Raw genomic sequence first — 23,227 nt, 5'->3', positions numbered from 1 at the left:
GATGTTCATCTCTGCTTTGTCTCGTTACACTGACCCAGTCTACTGTGGAATTATTAGTGACAAAGGGTTGTTTTGGTACCTGTAGCCACTCTAGTCTAGCCTGGTTTCTGATCTGCTCGTGCTGTCCTGCCAACCCCTATGTGTGACAATTACTATAGGAGTTGGCAAGATGGCACAAACAGATGTGAAACCAGGCCAGCTGTTGTCAGGGCACGCCAGGTCAGAGAAAATGGCTGAATCTTCTCAGTCACTGTCGTCCCTCAAAAGTTGAAGCCAGATCTAGAGCGCGCCGCCCTGCTAGCTGATAAGAGTCAGCTAGGGCAGTGAAGCAGTGATGTGTTTAGCAGAGGTGTTCATCTAACCTCATATCTCAGAAAGGTTAGGCTTTATATCACTGAAGACTGGTGGGAGGAACTATAGGCTCATTGTAACCCCGAGGTGAACCTGTCTCCTCTCCTCCCACAGAGGTACCTCTATTAACCCCTTCACCCCCAGACCAGGGGCCATACCCCCGCCCTTCCCCTGATCACCACACATCACCAACAGACAGGAAGAGCAGCAGGAAGATGGAATTTAAAGGGTAAAGGTGTTATACACAGTATGTTCTGATGACAGGGTCACACCGCAAGACAGATAAACCTGTTTAATAAACGCCGGGCCTGATGGGATCTAGCCGGGCCATGGTATGTCAGATAAAACGACTAACGCCGCGCCGCCAGACAGACCCAGAAGGGGCCTCAGATGAAGGAACTTGTTGCCAGGGTTTTTGACAGTTGCTGAAATTGCTTTGCGAGTCTGAAAGGAGATGGGCCGGCAGTGGGGAGAGGCAGCTGCAGTGTGTGTTTACCAGGGGCCAGATCGACGTGGATGGGAGATCGCTACCTCTCCAGCGTGTGTGTGTGTTCGTGAGTGTGTGTGTGCATGTGTGTATGTCTGCAGGTTGAAGTAGCCGCGTGGGTGTCTGTCTGGGGTGTGAATGGATGGTGGCTGCAGGGAGGCCGGTGGCTGGTCATGCTGATGACACGCTGTCTAACATCACGTTGCTTTGACTCAGACGGTTCATCTCCAGGAGTAGTTCTGGGGCACATTTTATATGTACACACACACACACACACACACACCCTAATTTTCCACTTGGTGGGGCTGTAGCGGCACGCTGCGGGGGTCTTGGCCCTGGGGCAGCAGCTCAGTCACAGGGATCTGCCTCTACACCGGGGGGTTATGGGGTCACAGCCACTGATTCAGGTAATGACCCCACCACCCTGGGACTGGGACTCCTGCTCTCTATCGGTCTTAATGATGGCGGAGGGGAAGGGGCTAGGGGGTTAGAGAGGCCCTAGTCAGGGGGATGGGGCTAGGGGGTTAGAGAGGCCCTAGTCAGGGGGAAGGGGCTAGGAGGTTAGAGAGGCCCTAGTCAGGGGGAAGGGGCTAGGGGGTTAGAGAGGCCCTAGTCAGGGGGGTGGGGCTAGGGGGTTAGAGAGGCCCTAGTCAGGGGGAAGGGGCTAGGGGATTAGAGAGGCCCTAGTCAGGGGGATGGGGCTAGGGGGTTAGAGAGGCCCTAGTCAGGGGGGATGGGGCTAGGGGGTTAGAGAGGCCCTAGTCAGGGGGATGGGGCTAGGGGGTTAGAGAGGCCCTAGTCAGGGGGATGGGGCTAGGGGGTTAGAGAGGCCCTAGTCAGGGGGGATGGGGCTAGGGGGTTAGAGAGGCCCTAGTCAGGGGGAAGGGGCTAGGGGGTTAGAGAGGCCCTAGTCAGGGGGAAGGGGCTAGGGGGTTAGAGAGGCCCTAGTCAGGGGGATGGGGCTAGGGGGTTAGAGAGGCCCTAGTCAGGGGGATGGGGCTAGGGGGTTAGAGAGGCCCTAGTCAGGGGGGATGGGGCTAGGGGGTTAGAGAGGCCCTAGTCAGGGGGAAGGGGCTAGGGGGTTAGAGAGGCCCTAGTCAGGGGGAAGGGGCTAGGGGGTTAGAGAGGCCCTAGTCAGGGGGATTGGGCTAGGGGGTTAGAGAGGCCCTAGTCAGGGGGATGGGGCTAGGGGGTTAGAGAGGCCCTAGTCAGGGGGAAGGGGCTAGGGGGTTAGAGAGGCCCTAGTCAGGGGGAAGGGGCTAGGGGGTTAGAGAGGCCCTAGTCAGGGGGATAGGGCTAGGGGGTTAGAGAGGCCCTAGTCAGGGGGAAGGGGCTAGGGGGTTAGAGAGGCCCTAGTCAGGGGGAAGGGGCTAGGGGGTTAGAGAGGCCCTAGTCAGGGGTGAAGAGTCTGGGTAGAAATGCCTCATTTGGGGAGTAGTACTATTCTGCCTTGTGTTATGGCTCCTGGATTCACCTAGATGGCATTTTGGCACAGTGCGGTATGATATTATCCAATGCATTTTTTTACCTTATATGTACAGTGATTGCTTGGCTAATGTATGGGGTTCAGCCACTCAGAGACATGCATAAGCATCAGGGAGGAATATGTAACGGTGCCCTGTTTTTCCCCACACTTTTGCATTAGGTATAATTTAGGTAGTTAACCCATCAGTATGTGGTGGTGAACAGTCAACAGTCAAATAGAAAGATGGAGGACTGTTGAACCTTTAACCTCCCTCAGATGTAGAGTGCATATGGAAGTGTGTTTGTGACGTTGCTGATGGAGCACCGTGTCTTAGCCTGCCTCTGGGAAGTTAATAGGTTTCATTTCCCTCTCCACTTGACCTTTTCTGTTCCTCCCAGCATTAAATATGCATTAGACCTAAAGTCTCTCACCACAGCCTGCTACATCTGCACCTCACCCACCAACCCTCCTCACCTCACCCCCCAAACCTCCTCACCCTCCTCACCTCACCCCCCCAAACGTCCTCACCCTCCTCACCTCACCTCACCCACCAACCCTCCTCACCCTCCTCACCTCACCCCCAAAACCTCCTAACCCTCCTCACCTCACCTCCCAAACCTCCTCACCTCACCCCAAAACCTCCTCACCCTCCTCACCTCACCCCCCAAACCTCCTCACCCTCCTCACCTCACCCCCCAAACCTCCTCACCCTCCTCACCTCACCCACCAACCCTCCTCACCCTCCTCACCTCACCCCCAAAACCTCCTCACCCTCCTCACCTCACCCACCAACTCTCCTCACCTCACCCCCCAAACCTCCTCACCCTCCTCACCTCACCCACCAACCCTCCTCACCCTCCTCACCTCACCCCCAAAACCTCCTCACCCTCCTCACCTCACCTCCCAAACCTCCTCGCCCTCCTCACCTCACCCCCCAACCCTCCTCACCCTCCTCACCTCACCCCCCAACCCTCCTCACCCTCCTCACCTCACCCCCCAAACCTCCTCACCCTCCTCACCTCACCTCCCAAACCTCCTCACCCTCCTCACCTCACCCCCCAAACCTCCTCACCCTTCTCACCTCACCACCAACCCTCCTCACCCTCCTCACCTCACCCCCCAAACCTCCTCACCCTCCTCACCTCACCCCCCAAACCTCCTCACCCTCCTCACCTCACCCACCCTCACCCACCAACCCTCCTCACCCTCCTCACCTCACCCCCAAACCTCCTCACCCTCCTCACCTCACCCCCCAAACCTCCTCACCCTCCTCACCTCACCCACCCTCACCCACCAACCCTCCTCACCCTCCTCACCTCACCCCCAAACCTCCTCACCCTCCTCACCTCACCCCCCAAACCTCCTCACCCTCCTCACCTCACCCCCAAACCTACTCACCCCACTCACCTCACCCCCCAACCCTCCTCATCCCCCTCACCTCACCCCCCTCACCTCACCTCACCTTCAACCCTCCTCACCCCCTCACCTCACCCCCCAACCCTAGAGTGGGGCGGCAGGGTAGCCTAGTGGTTAGAGTGTTGGACTAGTAACCGAAAGGTTGCAAGTTCAAAATCCCTGAGCTGACAAGGTACAAATCTGTCGTTCTGCCCCTGAACAGGCAGTTAACCCACTGTTCCTAGGCTGTCATTGAAAATACGAATTTGTTCTTAACTGACTTGCCAAGTTAAATAAAGGTAAAATAAAAAATGTAGAGTACTGTATAGTACTGTTGCGTACAGTACTGTAGAGTACTTAAGAGTAGAGTACTGTAGAGTACTATAAAACACTGTAGATTAGAGTATTGTAGAGTACAGTACTGTATAGTACTACAGGGTAGAGAATCATACTACATTGTGATTGACTTTCTGTTATGAATAGTGTGTTTACTATTCTGTGTGTTTACTAGGAACATGAAAGGGTCATAATCTTGTTGGAAAGGCTGGCAAATCCTCCTCATTCTTCTTATTGAGTCACATTATCAAAGGCTTCAGGAAACAAGAGTGAAGATTAGTTCCATTCAGCCACCAATCTAATCCATTCACGGGGCTCTCTCTAAACGTGTCGCCATCTGCATTTAATAGCACTACTGTTAATTCAAGTTGAAATAGATGTTTGATGTTTAACTGTCTGAGGGAGGATATCCGTTTAGATTGATTCAGCTCTTTAGACGCTGCCAGACTTCTAATAGATCTGGGAGTGGTCATGCGAGGTGAGCAAGCTGAGGACTCTCACAGCTTTCAGCCTGAACTGTTGTTTCACAAGACCCTATGATGACAATATATGTTAATTAAGCGATAAGGCCCGAGGGGGTGTGGTATATAGCCAATTTACCACGGCTAAGGGCTGTTCTTATGCCTGGATACAGCCCTTAGTCGTGGTATGTTGGCCATATACCACAAACCCCCAAGGTGCCTTATTGCTATTATGAACTGGTTACCAAAGTAATTAGAGCAGTAAAAATAAATGTTTTGTCATACCTGTGGTATACGGTCTGATATACCACAGCTGTCAGCCAATCAGCATTCAGGGCTCGAACCACCCAGTTTATAAAACCAAAAGTTCTACTGATGGTACAGTATACAGTCTACTACAATGTTAGAGTACAGACAGGGATGTTGTATAGTATCTTTATAGTATAGTTGACAACTTCTCATTTATATTCCCTAAAACAAAAGTGTTTTTACTGCTATTACTGACACAGTTGGTGTTTTTCAAGGATATATGGTTTGGTAAAAACAGATGTATCTACTGTAGCTTAGCTACGACAACACAGAGAGAAGTTATGGAGAGTCTAGGCCTGCAATCTGCCTCCCTCATACAGAGCATATTGGCGCTGTTATCTCCCACTAACCTCTGATTAGAGCTCTCCGCTAACCGCCGCTACCTCTCACTGGCTACGTCTGAACGGCTGCCAACGCGTGGGCAGTGGCGCAGAGAGAGAAAGATGCGAGAAAGAGGGGAAGGGTGTAGGGGGAGAGCGATGGAGGAGAGAGAGAGGGAGAGACTGAATTCAGAGATGAGCAAGTGACCGTCAATACAGAGTCACACAGACCATCATGGATAGCTGTACCCTAAAGTCAGAGAAATCAGTTTCCAGTCTCAGTATAGCCCCCCCCCCCAATCAGATCAGATCTTTTGCAAATGAGTGGGCAAACGCAGCCATAGAGTCAAAGCCAAGTTAAGCCAGATCTGAAGGGTAATCATTAGTAATCATGAGTTCTTTCATCTCACCCAGTTAGTTTAGCCTCTTATCACAGCTTTCATGAGAAGTTTAAAAGCTAGTTAGAAGTGTAAAGCCTTACCCATGACACCATTATTCATAGACAGGCCTGATACCTTACCCCTAGCCATCTGCCCTTCAACTCCCTACAAGCTGCATATGCAGTGAATATAAGCCAGTGTGTTGCAGAGAAGAGGCGGATAGAGTCCGAGGGAGGGAGGGAGGGAGGGAGGGAGGGAGGGAGGGAGGGAGGGAGGGAGGGAGGGAAAGTTGGTGGAGCAGTTTGAGATCACTCCAGGTATGATTGATCTTCAGTATTCCCAACATATTCCTCCATGTTCCACGGTTCATTTGCATTACGAGAAAACAAATTCCCACCCAGCTCTTCTAAATGACTGATTTACTTCACTAATGATAATGTATTAATGAGCCCAACCTGTCAGGTGCTCTGAGGATCACTCATCAAATGGCATCACCATATTTATCAGATGCCTAATCATGTCCACATCTTGGTACAACACAAAAACAAACTTGCAGAAAGATACATACTCAACTATGCATGCTCAACACAAGTACTCAAAGAACATACAATAAACATCCTCAATTCTCTGTCTCTCTCTGTCTCTCTCTGTTTCTCTCTGTCTCTCTCTGTCTCTCTCTGTCTCTCTCTGTCTCTGTCTCTCTCTCTGTCTCTCTCTGTCTCTCTGTCTCTCTCTGTGTCTCTCTCTCTCTCTCTCTGTGTCTCTGTCTCTCTCTCTGTCTCTCTCTCTCTCTCTCTGTGTCTCTCTCTCCTCTCTCTGTGTCTCTCTCTCTCTCTCTGTGTCTCTCTCTCCTCTCTCCTCTCTCTCTCTCTCTCTCTCTCTCTCTCTCTCTCTCTCTCTCTCTCTCTCTCATTGACAGATGTTTCCTGTGTTCTCAGGCAGAGTTATGAACATGTCATTGTGAAGACATCAAAGTAGTTCTCTACAGTCTGTCCTGCCACTGTCAGCGTCTCTACAGGCCCCGTCATTTACAGACGCCCCACGAGTCCCACAGAGATGATGTCATAAAACGCCCTCAGGGCATTACGAGCGCCCTTGTTAATGACTCCTAAAAGCAGTGCCCTATTAAATTAAAGTGCACTATCCCACAAGTGTCAATGGGATCCATGTCAGATTTCACAGACACATGCTACCCCATAGCTTTCAGACCCTAAAATGGCAACCCTGAGAACCCCCTCTATTGATTGTGATTGCACCGCTAGCCAAAGTGCCCTCTGTGGTCGGACCGTACCATTACCAGGTGGTTTCAGGGGGAGATATCACATTATTCATTCAGGTTCCCTTTAATCACAAACTGAAGGAAAGAAGGAGAAGGAAAGAGAGAGGTTGTTAGAGTTGACTTTTGTGATGTTTTAGAAAAGGCTTCTGGCAGGTGAGCTAACAGCATGAAATAGAGCTTTTTCTTCTGAAGAAGTTCTCTGAGCCACCAAGCAACAGGATTGGTTCACTTCCCCTACATCGCTCTGCATGGTACCCTTATTCACCTCTCTGTCTCACTCATCTTCTTCTCTCTGCATAATTTGGTGTAACTAACACACACACGCACTCTCACGCATAGACACACATAGACACTGGTGGCGAGAACCAAACACATCAGTACTGAATCAAATACATTCAACACCCATGCAGGTACAAGCACTCAGGTGTGTGTGTGTGTAGGAGTGTATAACTGTATTCTCTCTGGGGTTTTGTGTACTGTGGGGTTTATTAAATCAGCAGTACAATGGGGAACAGGAGGCCTGATGGAGAACACAAAGGGAAGCTCTCTGGTTAAAGCCTTCTCAGACCTGCTTAGTGGAGGAGCTGAGAAAAAGACTATTGAAAAGCCTCTGAATGATTGTTGCCTTCCCTAAATCTCCTCTCTTCTGTTCTCTTCTCTCTCTCTCTTCTTTCACTCCGAAGCAGATTACTTCTTCTTCCATTCTGTCTGCCGGCTTCTTTTCTCCACGCTAGGTCGCTTAAAACTTCACAATGCAGACACATCTCGCCCCCCCAATGAAAAGCTTCAACTGTGGAAGGTATTATTGTATCTCAGCCGTCACCCAGCCTCCCAGAAGTCCCTTCTATCATTCTCTCTGAGGACTTTGGCTCTCTGTGGGATTTGCTGTTAATTACTTGAGAACTTTGTTTAAATCAACGAGGATTAAACAGAATAGGTTTTACGGGGATTTAATGGAGGAGGAGGTTAGGGGTTATAGTGGAGCGTCGCGCCGCGGAATGGTAGGTACAGTACAATGGTCTTTTGGTAGTTGATATAAAGTTTTGTGAGAGTATATGCATACTTTCTTTACTTTCTACTTTACCCAGGTGTCTGTACTCTTTACCCAGGTGTCTGTACTCTTTACCCAGGTGTCTGTACTCTTTACCCAGGTGTCTGTACTCTTTACCCAGGTGTCTGTACTCTTTACCCAGGTGTCTGTACTCTTTACCCAGGTGTCTGTACTCTTTACCCAGGTGTCTGTACTCTTTACCCAGGTGTCTGTACTCTTTACCCAGGTGTCTGTACTCTTTACCCAGGTGTCGGTACTCTTTACCCAGGTGTCTGTACTCTTTACCCAGGTGTCTGTACTCTTTACCCAGGTGTCTGTACTCTTTACCCAGGTGTCTGTACTCTTTACCCAGGTGTCTGTACTCTTTACCCAGGTGTCTGTACTCTTTACCCAGGTGTCTGTACTCTTTACCCAGGTGTCTGTACTCTTTACCCAGGTGTCTGTACTCTTTACCCAGGTGTCTGTACTCTTTACCCAGGTGTCTGTACTCTTTACCCAGGTGTCTGTACTCTTTACCCAGGTGTCTGTACTCTTTACCCAGGTGTCTGTACTCTTTACCCAGGTGTCTGTACTCTTTACCCAGGTGTCTGTACTCTTTACCCAGGTGTCTGTACTCTTTACCCAGGTGTCTGTACTCTTTACCCAGGTTTGCCAGTGTTCCCAGCCTCTCTGTGTGAATATCTGTGTGACTGTCTCATGGGAGTTAGAGGCGTTCCCTATAGCTGCTGCTGAAATAATACAGCCATTTAGATGTAGTAATGGTGTGGCTTTGGGAATGTAAACCAGTAGCAGCGGCCCACTGTCAACAGATTCTACTGTGTGGAAACGTGAACTACAGAATTCTCCCAGGGACCAAAGCAGAGAGAAAGAGGGAGTTAGGTCTATTTACCAACCCACATAATACAATGGGAATGGATTAGACCACCTGGCCCTGGATTAAGAGGGGGGTAATCCATCCCTTGCTCCCCATCCCCGCCCTCCACCTGCACTTGGCACTGCCCATGAATGCCCCTCATTAAGATGGCCTCACAAAGACAGAGCCTGTCCCCCTTCTCCCAACAGAGCAGCTCCACTTCCACAAATAGAGGCGGCCATTGTTTTAGGGTTGTCCAGTCACAGTGAATGGCCAGTATCCATGGATAAAGCTCTGGTAGAAATATGATGAATGTCTCCGTATTAATCACCCCAGGTATTTCCACTTCTTTCACACAGGTAACTAACATTCTTCTGGTTTCCCAGGCGCTCAGCAGGTGGGACAAGCCATGTGAACGAGGCTCCAATGGGGTTGACTGAAGGCTGCGACGGGTGTTACAGTGAATAACCTCCCCCCTCTGTTACTTTGTGTTCCCACAGGTGCACCAGGAAGGAGAAATGCGAGCGCTCGGCCGAGCCCCGGCGGTTCGCCTGGGACATCAAGCAGTGCGTCCGACTCAGCGTCCACCCCAGCAACATCTCAGTGTCCCAGTTCAGTGTCACGGTGAGTGGTGACCACTTCGCACGGTCAAAGTGTGGTCAAAACACTACTTCCTCCTGGGTCCTGTCCACTACGCACGAAAGCAGACAACCCTTTGAGACGGAAAAATGTAATATTGTCATTCTTATTGGACATCTTCAGATAGCGCCTCCTCCGTTTTGAAATGTTTTCTCTCATTTCGTGCCCCACTGAACCTGACCAGTCTAAAATGAAAAAGAAGTGTCTGGCACAATGACCGATATTATTGCATTTTAGTAGGCTTACAGTTACTATGGTGACCAGAAACCATATCAGTATACAATATACCATCATCTGGTATTGCATCCAATGACTGAATGAGCGGTCACATCAGAAAAAAACAGGAGACGCCCAACCATTTTAGTGGTCCAATGAACCATGTCATAGTTGAAGGTATGGATGTTGTGCCTCACTAACACGGTTAAGCCTGGGGAATCATCTTTAGCCAATGGCCATAACGTAATTATCCCCTCATATGTCACAGGTCCTTACAGATCTGTCCATCAAGGCCAGGGTTTCCCCTAGCATTACCTCATGCCACCTAACCATCATCTAATCATCTGTATATTGCAGCTGTGTTCTGTCTCTGTCTATCTAGACAACACGTTATTATCGTTGGCTTCCAGGCTTCCACAGACTTCCGCGTAATGATCAGTGATACTGGGGGTTATATAGACGCTGTGTAGCCGCTGCTCTGGTATTGTTCATGGAATCACTGGGGTGATGCTGTTTTGCTGGCACTAAAAACCTGGTCTCGTACGAACCAGAATGGAAGCTCGCGAGATCAGGATGGTTTGTACGAGGCTACTGAAAACCTTCCTGGCTGGAGATTTTCAATGACATCGTAGTGAACATAACACTGGTTATAAGATAATGACATAATTTCACTCCGTTTTGCCCACTGGGTGGGTATTATATAGATACAGCATACCCTACCAGCTGATCTGATATTGTGTATGGAATCAGCTGGGATTGTGTTGTGTTGCTGGCACTAAACAGCTCTCCCTCCACACTAGAGGTGTCTACTGGTCAGTCTGCTGTCTTAACACCTCTCCCTCCACACTAGAGGTGTCTACTGGTCAGTCTGCTGTCTTAACATCTCTCCCTCCACACTAGAGGTGTCTACTGGTCAGTCAGCTGTCTTAACACCTCTCCCTCCACACTAGAGGTATCTACTGGTCAGTCTGCTGTCTTAACACCTCTCCCTCCACACTAGAGGTGTCTACTGGTCAGTCTGCTGTCTTAACACCTCTCCCTCCACACTAGAGGTGTCTACTGGTCAGTCTGCTGTCTTAACACCTCTCCCTCCACACTAGAGGTGTCTACTGGTCAGTACTCCAGTAAATGCAATATACTGCATTCACCTGTCCTTCTATGACAGTGGTATTCAAACTTTTTCAGCTGGGACCCCATTTTATCCTCCGGAATTTCTGGGGACCCCATTAATTTCATAATAATGTATCATGACCCCACCCCCAAAATAATAACACAACGTTAAATTAGATTTTTACACCAACAAGTAACCTTCAATTCATTACATTTTCATGTCTTATTATAATGAAAAACAACCAATAAATACATTCCCTCAATCAAGTTGAATTTTTCAAATTATCTTTCTTAATATTGTGTGCTGTTAATTTTAGACCCCCCACACCCCAAAAAATATATTTTTATTTTATTTTGACGACCCCACTGCAGTTACCCCTCCAATTTAGAATACCATCGATCTATGGTGTCATTTCAATCCCATTGTATACGTAATGGGGATATGAGATTGCTTTTAATCTCTGCTGGCCAAGTATATAAACGTAAATCAGGAAGGGTAAGGTCATGTACAGATACTACTCTCAGGGTACTGTCTGAACATTCAGCTCCATGGGTGTAATAATAATAATAATAATAATCATATTCATGGAGAGCGAGAGTGTGTATATACACACACACGCACACACACACACACACACACACACACACACACACACACACACACACACACACACACACACACACACACACACACACACACACACACACACACTGCCTTGGAGTTTTGAGGGTGTTTAACCTTTCTTTACGCAACAGATCTCCCATCCAATTGATTGGTGAGACTGGGCGGGCAGGCAGGGCCAGTCCTTGACCTTTAACTTATTAAATATTTGTTTAAAAAGATAAGCTGGAGCCCTCTACAGAGGACTCTCAACACGTAGAGGGTTTTGGCTATTGAAACTAGAGTTTCTCTCATAAAATCATTGATGTGTTTTTTTCCTTTATTTGCCCGTTAAATTTTCCTCTTGCATTTGTTTTAGAGTATCTCTGGGGCTGTTGTCTGTAGATATAACAGCCATCCTATAAAGACTTCCTAGAGCAGGTGCTAGTAAACTGACCAGATCGCTCCCTGTTGAGATAAAACACAATTCTAATAGGTCTGGACTCTACTGTTAGTGTTTTTACAAGTATATTGCTGTAGGTCTGTATTCACATGCCTCCAGACAGAGAAGAGAAGGCTGCTTGTCTCTCACTACAGTGAGAATTCAAATATGCTCACAGCTTGTGACAATAGATGTATTCACACATTGTAATAGGATTCCAAAAGGCATTCGGAATCTCACACTCTGTTCTCAGTAGATGACAGTCATAAGATAACCGTGTGTTATTATAGTATAATGCATCGTATATTCAGCTGTCATAATCTGCCACAGTCATACAAATCAAGGAGGCATGTACAGTATGCATCTAAATGAACCACCCCCAGATCACCATCCTCCTCTTTGTGTCCCTATGGCAACCCAAGCCAATACGATCTATCGCATCATATCCTCCACGCGAGACGCATTGTATTAAGGAGAGACGCGAGAACCTATTTCTCTCCGTGTGTGTGTGTGATTCAATTGACACGGAACACAGCTTATTTTCCTACTCATGTTCAGGCCCGGGCGGCGCGGGTTAGGACTGCTCCAAATGTAATTGAAGAAAACTTGCGCCACATTGCTCCTTAAAAGGAAAAAGAAATGAAGTGGGAAGAGGGCTGTGTCTCCGACCCTGGCTGCGTGTGGCTCCTCTACAGTAATAGGGAAGCTCCTGTATCTGTACGGTGCCGAGCGACAGCCTAAGACTTTTCATTAAACACTAAACAGCAATATAAAAACAGTCCAGGTCAGCCCTTCTCGCACCGTACAGGAGCTTCTCTGGCGCCGTGTTATAAATGTGCTGCGGCCAACAGCAGAATGGATGCAAGGCCTCCTCTATTTGCCACCTCAATATTTATATTTTGGTCTTGACCCCATTCATATTTTTCTCCCCCTTTCTCACTTGTTCAAGGAAACTATTTTTCTACTCGTCAAGCCTGTCAAGTCCCCCCCCCACTCATCCTCTGCTCTTTAGAGAGGAGAGCAGTTTACGCAGCACTATCAACAACAGGAATCTACATCCTTCTCTTCCTCATTCCCTCCCTCCCTCATGCCCGCTTGCATACATATACATGTTTCTTTCTTTCTCTCCTTCCTTTTCTCATCCTGCCTCTTTCTTCCCTTCATTTCTGCCCCCCATACCTAATTTCCTCTCACCTTCCTCCTCTCACTTTCCACCTAGCTCCTCCCCTCCTCCCCTCCCTCCTTCCCCCCTCCCTCCCTCTCTCTCAGGGCACATGTACTCGTAGATGTGGGATGTGAAATTGCCGCTGCCTGCCGCAGGGCATGGTGGGTAGACCGGGGGGACAGAGCAAGGAGGGCATTGGCCTCCAACTGTTCACCAGATGACAAACAGTCAAAGAATCACCAGCAGGCTTTGTAAAACACAGAGCTGATGCTCAACAAACATGTCCTGCTGTCTTCTTCCCTCCTTGTCTTTTTAATTCTATCTCTCTCTCTCTCCTTCACTCTCTCTCCCTCTCCTTCACTCTCTCTCCCTCTCCTTCACTCTCTCTCCCTCTCCTTCACTCTCTCTCCCTCTCCTTCACTCTCTCTCCCTCTCCTTCACTCTCTCTCCCTCTCCTTCACTCTCTCTCCCTCTCCCTCTCTCTCTCTCTCCCTCTCCTTCACTCTCTCTCCCTCTCCTTCACTCTCTCTCCCTCTCCCTCTCTCTCTCTCTCCCTCTCCTTCACTCTCTCTCCCTCTCCTTCACTCTCTCTCCCTCTCCTTCATTCTCTCTCTCTCCTTCACGTTCTCTCTCTCTCCCTCTCCTTCATTCTCTCCCTCTCCTTCACTCTCTCTCCCTCTCCTTCACTCTCTCTCTCTCCCTCTCCTTCACTCTCTCTCCCTCTCCTTCACTCTCTCTCCCTCTCCTTCATTCTCTCTCTCTCTCCTTCACGTTCTCTCTTTCACTCTCTCTCCCTCTCCTTCACGCTCTCTCCCTCTCCTTCACTTTCTCTCTATCACTCTCTCTATCCCCTTCACTCTCTCCTTCACTCTCTCTCTCTCCTTCACTCTCTCTCTCTCTCTCCTTCACGTTCTCTCTTTCACTCTCTCTCCCTCTCCTTCACGCTCTCTCCCTCTCCATCACTCTCTCTATCCCCTTCACTCTCTCCTTCACTCTCTCTGTCTCCGTCACTCTCTCTCTCTCTCTCCTTCACGTTCTCTACTTCACTCTCTCTCCCTCTCCTTCATTCTCTCTCTCTCCTTCATTCTCTCTCTCTCCTTCACGTTCTCTCTTTCACTCTCTCACCCTCTCCTTCACTCTCTCTCCCTCTCCTTCATTCTCTCTCTCTCCTTCACGTTCTCTCTTTCACTCTCTCTCCCTCTCCTTCACGCTCTCTCCCTCTCCTTCACTTTCTCTCTATCACTCTCTCTATCCCCTTCACTCTCTCCTTCACTCTCTCTCTCTCCTTCACTCTCTCTCTCTCTCTCCTTCACGTTCTCTCTTTCACTCTCTCTCCCTCTCCTTCACGCTCTCTCCCTCTCCATCACTCTCTCTATCCCCTTCACTCTCTCCTTCACTCTCTCTCTCTCCTTCACTCTCTCTCTCTCTCCTTCACTCTCTCTCTTTCACTCGCTCTCCCTCTCCTTCACTTTCTCTCTTTCACTCTCTCTCCCTCTCCTTCACTTTCTCTCTTTCACTCTCTCACCCTCTCCTTCACTCTCTCTCCCTCTCCTTCATTCTCATGTCCATTGAAAAGGTATTAATGTCAGAATGAGTTGATGGATGGGTGAGTCAGCGAGGGCCGTAGATGGTCCTCTGGACAGGAAAGACTTCCTGCCTCTTTGAAGACATCCTGTCATGTTGATGTTTCTGTTGTGATATGCTAAAATAGCCTGCGTCCCAAATGCCAGCCTTTTTCCTATATAGTGCACTACTTTTGAACCAAGCCATATGGGCCACCTGATCAACAGTAGTGCTCTACATAGGGATCAGGGTGCTATTTGGGACACCAGAGCCTATAATGATGTGTGATGTGATGTAGGGTGAACTGCTACTCACTGAACCCTCAATGTTGTGGCTTTATCACGGTATGGTATGTCTACAGGGGATCCTTACCCCCAGCTGTCCTCTTTCCCTCCTATCTCCCCCTCATCTATCCCTCCACCATCAGATGACACTATACATTCATCTATCCCATCGCTGTATCTCTCAATTCTACTAATGGAATATCTCCCAATTCTCACGCCATTTGAGTCATTTAGCAGACGTTCTTATCCAGAGATACTTACAGTAGTGAGTGCATATATTTTCCTACTGATCCCCCGTGGGCATCAAACCCACATCCCTGGCATTTAAAGCACCATGCTCTACTGACTGAGCCACACAGGACCGTTCCACCCCCTCCCTCTACTCCGCTCTTCTCCCCTGATGCCATATGTAACCCCCCCCTGTCTTCTCTCCACAGCTGATCCTGGAGGCCCATAACGTCCCAGAGTTGTCTGCAGGGGTCAACTGTACCTTTGAGGACCTGGCTGAGATGGACGGTCTGGTGGAGGGGAACCGCATCAGGTGCAGCTCGCCTGCCGAGAAGGAGGTGCCTCGCATTATCGTAGACAAAGGTCTGTAGCATAAGATACCTGACTGATTACAGACCAATGAAAGAGCTCGGTTTTTCTTTTGAGTATGTTATTTTTTAATGTGGGTTACATGAGTGTATTGACACTAATGGAGGTGTTACTGATGAAGCCAAAACACTAACTAGTTTAAGTATGAAGCCAAAACACTAACTAGTTTAAGTATGAAGCCAAAACACTAACACATTAAGCCAGGGACCTGCTAAATGTGGGAACTGATTTGCGTCTCATTTGGTTCTTCATGTGGCCTGGGGTTACGTTCCCTGTTACCCATCATAGCCCGGAAGCCCTCGGAGCAGCGCCCTAGGACGTGTTTAGTCATCCAAACAACCGTCATTACAGAGCGTCAGGGTTTATTTACTCTCTCACTGAGGAGGTATGCAGTCAGAACTGCAGGAGACATGTGGGACCCCAATAGCCCTGAGCGCGGGCAGATCACTCCACCCAAAGTGGGAGGGAGGAGCGGTTGAAAATGAATCCCGCTGCCAAAAAACGCTTTTGACAGCATTCATTCTCCGAGATAAGCTTTCTTGTCCCTCTCTCATCCCTCGCTTCTCTCCTCCTCGACGTGGTTGGTTAACCCAGGTATAATTGAAAACTGCACACATCTGGGCGGCTGTCTGGAGGACTGGTAATCTTTCATAATACCCAGACGTCTCCATGTGGAGATAATGAAGATGCTGCCGCGCCTCAATAGAAGCAGGGGAGTGCTAACGCTAGCTGCTGCTTCACGTTGGCTACGCTAACGCCTCCTCAAAAGAAATAAGGGAGCGCTAACGCTAGCTGTTGCTTCACATTGGCTAAGCTAACGCCTCCTCAAAAGAAATAAGGGAGCGCTAACGCTAGCTGTTGCTTCACGTTGGCTAAGCTAACGCCTCCTCAAAAGTAGTAAGGGAGCGCTAACGCTAGCTGCTGCTTCACATTGGCAATACGCTAATGCTGCTAAAGAGAAAACAAGAAGAAAACCCCCTGAATTGTTCCTCCTACAAATACTCTGCAGATGTTTATTAGTTTACCGCATTTAGCGAATGGCTTTTAAATAATTTTCTCTACATCAGTCTTCAAGGTGAATGAACAGGAGCTGGAGAGAAAGCTGCTAGCCTAATGTAAAGGTGGGAAGGACTAAAGGCCTTAGAAGAGAGAGAAGGGCCATTCACATGGACACTTTCATTGTTGATGTTGAGTCTGCGTCCCAAATGCCACCCGTTTCTCTATGTAGTGCTTTTGGCCAGAGCCTGGTCAAAAGTAGTGCACTACATAGGGAATAGGGTGCCATTTGGGACTCTGTCTAGGATAACCATACACTAGCTAAATTAGCAGATGACTAGCTTTTTGGCAGCAGCCTCGGGTGGTGAGAGCCCAACGGTGGGATTGTGTACAGCATGGCATGAATAATAACACCTATAAGTATTGGAGGAGAGGGAGCAAGGCAAGCAGGCCACCATGAAATTACAGGGCTGAGGGACCCACTGAGGCCTAACACACACTAAACCCCTGCTTACAGTACAGAGGGGGGAGGGGGGGCACTTACAGTGGAAGGGGCACTTACAGTGTACATGGGCTATTACACAGGGTGTAAACACACCTTCACACCAAACTCCGGACTCAATCTCACACACACACACACACACACACACACACACACACATACACACACACACACACACACACACTATGTGTATTATGTCCTTTAGGAAACACCATACTAAGGGATAGGGATGGAGTGCCTCATTAGGCAGCCATCTTGTTCAGCCATCTTGTTCAGGCAGTGTCAGAGAGAGAGAGGCCGAGGGGCCCTGCAGGGAGGGGGTAGTGAGCTAGTGATAGCAGCCTAGCAGGCATCAAGGTAACATTTAGGTGCTCTAATTAGGACAGATTCATTGTCAGCCACACTTTACAATGATTGATGAACGATTCACCCCTTTTGTTAGAGAGAGACAGGGGGAGAGAGAGAGGGGGGGGGAGAGAGGGGAGATAGGAACACAGGAGAAACACAAAGGGAAAGAGGGAAAGAGAGAGAGCGGGAGTGACAGAGAGAAGAGAGAGGGAACGGAGACGAAGACCGGAGCGACAGAGAGAGGCAGCGAAGAAGGGTAGAAGAAGACAAGAGTGACAGAGAGAGGGAGGGAGACGACAATTTTCTCTTCCTGTCTTTGGGGGAGGAGATGTCTGTGTCGGCCTGTTGAATTAAACATGGAGTCAGTCCTTCATTAGGAAACCAGGCAGAAGGACAGGAGCAGACAGACTGTCTCTGTAGACACCTCCATTAACACACAGTCCTTCATTAGGAAACCAGGCAGAAGGACAGGAGCAGCCAGACTCTCTCTGTAGACACCTCCATTAACACACAGTCCTTCATTAGGAAACCAGGCAGAAGGACAGGAGCAGCCAGACTCTCTCTGTAGACACCTCCATTAACACACAGTCCTTCATTAGGAAACCAGACAGAAGGACAGGAGCAGACAGACTGTCTCTGTAGACACCTCCATTAACACACAGTCCTTCATTAGGAAACCAGACAGAAGGACAGGAGCAGACAGACTGTCTCTGTAGACACCTCCATTAACACACAGTCCTTCATTAGGAAACCAGACAGAAGGACAGGAGCAGACAGACTGTCTCTGTAGACACCTCCATTAACACACAGTCCTTCATTAGGAAACCAGGCAGAAGGACAGGAGCAGACAGACTCTCTCTGTAGACACCTCCATTAACCTAGAGATCCTAGAGTCAGCACATCTCTGATATAGTATATATATAATACATACTAGAGATACTAGTCAGTACATCTCTGATATAGTAGATATATAATTCAGACTAGAGATCCTAGAGTCAGTACATCTCTGATATAGCAGATATATAATTCAGACTAGAGATACTAGTCAGTACATCTCTGATATAGTAGATATATAATTCAGACTAGAGATACGAGAGTCAGTACATCTCTGATATAGTAGATATATAATTCAGACTAGAGATACTAGTCAGTACATCTCTGATATAGTATATATATAATTCAGACTAGAGATACTAATCAGTACTTTTCTGATATAGTAGATATATAATTCAGACTAGAGATACTAGTCAGTACTTCTCTGATATAGTAGATATATAATACAGACTAGAGATCCTAGAGTCAGTACATCTCTGATATAGTAGGTATATAATACAGACTAGAGATACTAGTCAGTACATCTCTGATATAGTAGGTATATAATACATACTAGAGATACTAGTCAGTACATCTCTGATATAGTATATATATAATACATACTAGAGATACTAGTCAGTACATCTCTGATATAGTAGATATATAATTCAGACTAGAGATACTAGTCAGTACTTCTCTGATATAGTAGATATATAATTCAGACTAGAGATACTAGTCAGTACATCTCTGATATAGTAGATATATAATTCAGACTAGAGATCCTAGAGTCAGTACATCTCTGATATAGTAGATATAGACATAAAATCAGTCAGCCCCTCCCATTGGTTGAGGTGCTCTGGGGTGTAATCATTAGTGCACACCTTTTGCAAACAGTTAAACGTTTTGAAATGGAAAACATTTCACAACAAAAACAAGAGTTTCTATACGACAAATTCAGGTAGGTCTCTCCCCGTTATGTTCCATGTGCTTCTTTTTGGTTCTGTTTGGTTCTGTTTGGTTCTGTTTGGTTGCTAGTGAATACATCCCAGGTAATCTAATATGTTAGAGTGGTCCAACCCTGTCCAACTCCCTCCCTCCCTCCAGGTGATCACCAGATAGTTCAGCTCTACCTCAAGTCCAAGGAGACGGGCCTGGTCTTCGCCAACACCAGCTTTGTGTTCTATAACTGCAGTGTCCACAAGTCGTAAGTCTACATGTCTAGTCTCAGATACAGTCAGAATTACAGGCTTATTACATTTTTTTTAAAGGAAGTGTTGAAAATGTCATTATAAACTGTAACATGTCATTGATGTTTGATACCCATAACTAAAGAATATTAAAATAATGTCATAGTGACATAGTGTAGAAATACGAATTATTTGACTCAAAGAATTTCACATACTCATCTGATCATTGTTTGGGTTATGATTAGCTTATCTGTAGAAGTTTGCCATGATTAGGAATATATTGCCTTTATTGCTCTCTCCTGTTCTTCACTCTCTCTCTCCTCTCTCCTGTTCCTCACTCTCTCTCCTCTCTCCTGTTCCTCTCTCCTTCTACTCTCTCCTCTCTCCTTTATCCTACTCTCTCCTCTCATCTCCCCTCTCTCCTACTCCTCTCTCCTCTCTCCTCTGTCCTATTTCTTCTCCTCTCTCCTACTCTTCTTTCCTCATCCTTCTTTTCTCTCTTTTCTCTCCTCTCTCCTTCTCTCCTCTTCTCTCCTCTCTCCTACTCCTCTCTCCTCTGTCCTATTTCTTCTCCTCTCTCCTACTCCTCTCACCTCCTCCTTCTCCTCTCTCCTTCCCCTCTCTCCTCTCACATACTCCTCTCTCCTTCTCCCCTCCTCTCCTCTCACATACTCCTCTCTCCTTCTCCCCTCCTCTCCTCTCTTCTACTCCTCTCTCCTTCCCCTCTCTCCTCTCTCATACTCCTCTCTCCTACTCTCTCCTTCTCCTCTCTCAGGTGTTTGTCATGTGTGAGAAGCCCCTACCAGTGCCACTGGTGTAAATACAGACACGACTGCACCCACGACCCACGCACCTGCTCCTTCCAGGAGGGACGCGTCAAGAGGCCAGAGGTAATTGCAGAGGTCAAGGGTCAAGTGTAAACGTTAGTTGATTATGATGTCTCATTGGCTATTGAGATTCAGGATGTGGTGTCCTCATTGGTTCACTTGTGAATATCTTTAATAATACAGGCTGTGAGTGAGCATATCATTATAAACCAGCAAACATACAGTATTTATGATAGGATCATACTTACTGTATATCCTGCATCATGTAAAGCAAAGGAGTCAGCTACAGTACCATACTTAATCTGACATATCTGGCTCAGGCTTTCTATGCTTATCCTCCTCGCCCAAGAAGATGATTACAGACCCACCAAATCTAATAAAAATGAAACATTTCCTTTTCCCAGCCCTATTCCCAATGACAGCTTATTTCATGTGAATTATCAATAGTATTGGCACTGGCCTATTCCCTTTGAAGCAGGACTCACTGTAATTAGACATCTTTACTGTGTAGCTTGATGAGCTACAAACAGGCCTGGATTCTCTCCCTGGCACCACACCGGCCTTGAGGTGTGTGTGTGTGTGTGTGTGTGTGTGTGGGTGTGTGTGGGTGGGTGGGTTGTGTGGTGTTGAGGAAAGGTATGGTAGGAGGGCAGCATGGGGAGGAACTGTGTAGTTAATCTGGCCCTCAGGGCATCCATGATGAAGACCCCTGTCTTGATGTCTGTTGCCAGGCGCTCCACGACAAGCAGGAACAAGCTCAGGGAGGGTTTTCCTCTTTTGATGAGTTTTATGCTCCATGATTTAGAATCCCACATTAGAACACCATCTCTGCCCCTAAGCGATTCAAGCACATGCAACGTGTATAAACATAGCTGGAATAAAAAAATAATAATTAGATATTCATTATCTCTTTGAACTGTGGGAGAACTGCTCCGAGAGTAGGTGAGACTTAGCTTGGCGTTTCAGGATCCAATTAACACTCGTGTTGGTGGTCAATATTGACCCAGGGATAATAGTAAGATTCTTCTCATTGTGTTGACTGACAAAAAACCCAGCTCCCAAATAAAGCTGGGGGGATTTAGCATTAGCATGTTAATGACATCTCTCCCCGACATGTTTTTGTTTGACTGTTGTTTTAAAAAGCAGGTGTTTCTGTCCGCCTAACGAGCTTAATTTGGATTTAATTAACCTCGGGATTGGGGGTCGGGGATTGTCGCTACGTTCAACGTCACTGCGAATTAATGGATTTTCCTCGCATGCGCGGGTGCACGCGCGCATAGACACATAAACGTACACTCACACACACACATGCATACACACACTCCCCCAACCCTCCACTGCTCCAAGCAGAAGACAATGACATGTCAACTTTGCTCAGACAAGTGGGATGGCCCCTCGCGGCGACCCTGGGATAGATGCATTTCACTATATTATTCCAATGAAGGGATTTCAGGAAGTCGATCTGGGTAATCCGCTGATGTTTTGTAATGAGCGACGTGATGCAGAGGCCTCCCGCTGACTGAGCCCCCTGTTAGTATGCACAAAGATAAATCACTAAAGCTAGCTAGGCCGGAGTCCACGGCGTGCTTTGTTGTCATTGGGTAACCGATGGGAGTGGACAGGCAGGAGCTGCTCAGACTATAACGGGATATTGCATTGCCCCGCGAACTCCGTTTTTCAGCTCATGTTGTTGACATGGAAAACAATGTCGATCCAAAATGGCCGCAGACAGCCCCACATAAAAACTCACTAATCTAAACCATGAACACGCTCCCCTCTCCCAGATATGTCATTTGTTATGTGAATAAACACTATTTGTGTGCATCCGTAGCTACTAGTGTATATTCAGATTCACAAAAGCTTTATTTTCCCAACATTGGGCCATTTTATCCACTGTATGTGTTCTGGGGTTGTCTGAGGTGAACGAGGGGGGCATCAAATACTTTTCTCCCTCCATCCCTCCTGTCTATCCCCCCTGTCTGCCTGTGGCGTCATGCTACAACACCACACATGTCTTCACATCAGAGGAATCTCTACCCACAACCTCCCTGGGGGACATGGAAACCCATGAAATATGTAATCATGATATTAAAACCTATCAAAGTCCTGCAGGTTGATTTCCTGGCCAAACGGGCCCCTAATGAGCTGGATCAGAGCAGGAGTTTGTCAGCATCTATCTGATGAATTGGATGAAACTATTAAGAGACGTTCATTGACACATGTAATTGGCAGTAGTTCCAAAGGCATTGGCAGTCCCAACTGTAACCAGACCACAACCATGGCAATGTGAAAAGAATGGGCTTGGAAGGAACTAAAACAAATGTCAAAAGTGAAGTGTGAATATTAACAAATGTTAAATACTAAAAGTGAAGTGGGAATATTAACAAAATTTGTTAATGTTAAATACTAAAAGTGAAGTGGGAATATTAACAAATGTTAAAAGTGAAGTGGGCAAATTAACAAATGTCAAAAGTGAAGTGTGGATATTAACAAATGTCAAAAGTGAAGTGTGGATATTAACAAATGTCAAAAGTGAAGTGTGGATATTAACAAATGTTGAATACTAAAAGTGAAGTGTGGATATTAACAAATGTTAAAAGTGAAGTGTGGATATTAACAAATGTCAAAAGTGAAGTGTGGATATTAACAAATGTTAAATGTGAAATGGGGATATTAACAAATGTTAACCTCTCTAACGCTACCGTCCCACACGGCCAACATCCAGTGAAATTGCAGAGCACCAAATTTAAAAACAGAAATACTCATTATAAAAATTCATAAAACATACAAGTGTTATACATGGGTTTAAAGATTAACTTCTTGTTAATTCAACCACGGATTTCAAAAAGGCTTTACGGCGAAACCATACCATGCGATTATCTGAGAGCAGCGCCCAGCAGACAAATCATTACAAACCGTTACCAGACAAGTAGAGGAGTTACACAAGTCAGAAATAGTGATAAAATGAATCACTTACCTTTGATGATCTTCATATGGTTGCACTCACAAGACTCCCATTTACTCAATAAATGTTTGTTTTGTTCGATAAAGTCCCTCTTTATATCCAAAAACCTCCGTTTTGTTCGCACGTTTTGTTCAGTAATCCACAGGCTCAAAGGCAGTCACAACAGACAGACGAAAAATCCGGAAAGTATTAGTAAAGTTCGTAGAAACATGTCAAACGATGTTTATAATCAATCCTCAGGTTGTTTTTAGTCATAATCAATAACATTTCAACCGGACAATAGCT

General features: G+C 47.1%; 1 protein-coding gene across 3 annotated transcripts in view; it reads left to right on the top strand.

Moving 5' to 3' along the window:
- Positions 1-23,227, top strand: part of plxna4 (plexin A4) — a 496,524-nt gene that overhangs the window by 323,484 nt on the left and 149,813 nt on the right. For all 3 annotated transcript variants that reach the window (XM_029741951.1, XM_029741949.1, XM_029741950.1), the window contains exons 6-9: positions 9,188-9,311; positions 15,145-15,298; positions 19,068-19,167; positions 19,926-20,040. In XM_029741951.1, the coding sequence (XP_029597811.1) occupies positions 9,188-9,311; positions 15,145-15,298; positions 19,068-19,167; positions 19,926-20,040 (493 nt within the window). The remainder of the gene's footprint in view (positions 1-9,187; positions 9,312-15,144; positions 15,299-19,067; positions 19,168-19,925; positions 20,041-23,227) is intronic.

The sequence above is a fragment of the Salmo trutta genome, chromosome 40 (genome assembly GCF_901001165.1).
Source record: "Salmo trutta chromosome 40, fSalTru1.1, whole genome shotgun sequence".
Classification (NCBI taxonomy): domain Eukaryota; kingdom Metazoa; phylum Chordata; class Actinopteri; order Salmoniformes; family Salmonidae; genus Salmo; species Salmo trutta.
The sequence above is the reverse complement of the archived record's forward strand: the minus strand, read 5'-3'. Positions and strand labels throughout refer to the sequence as shown.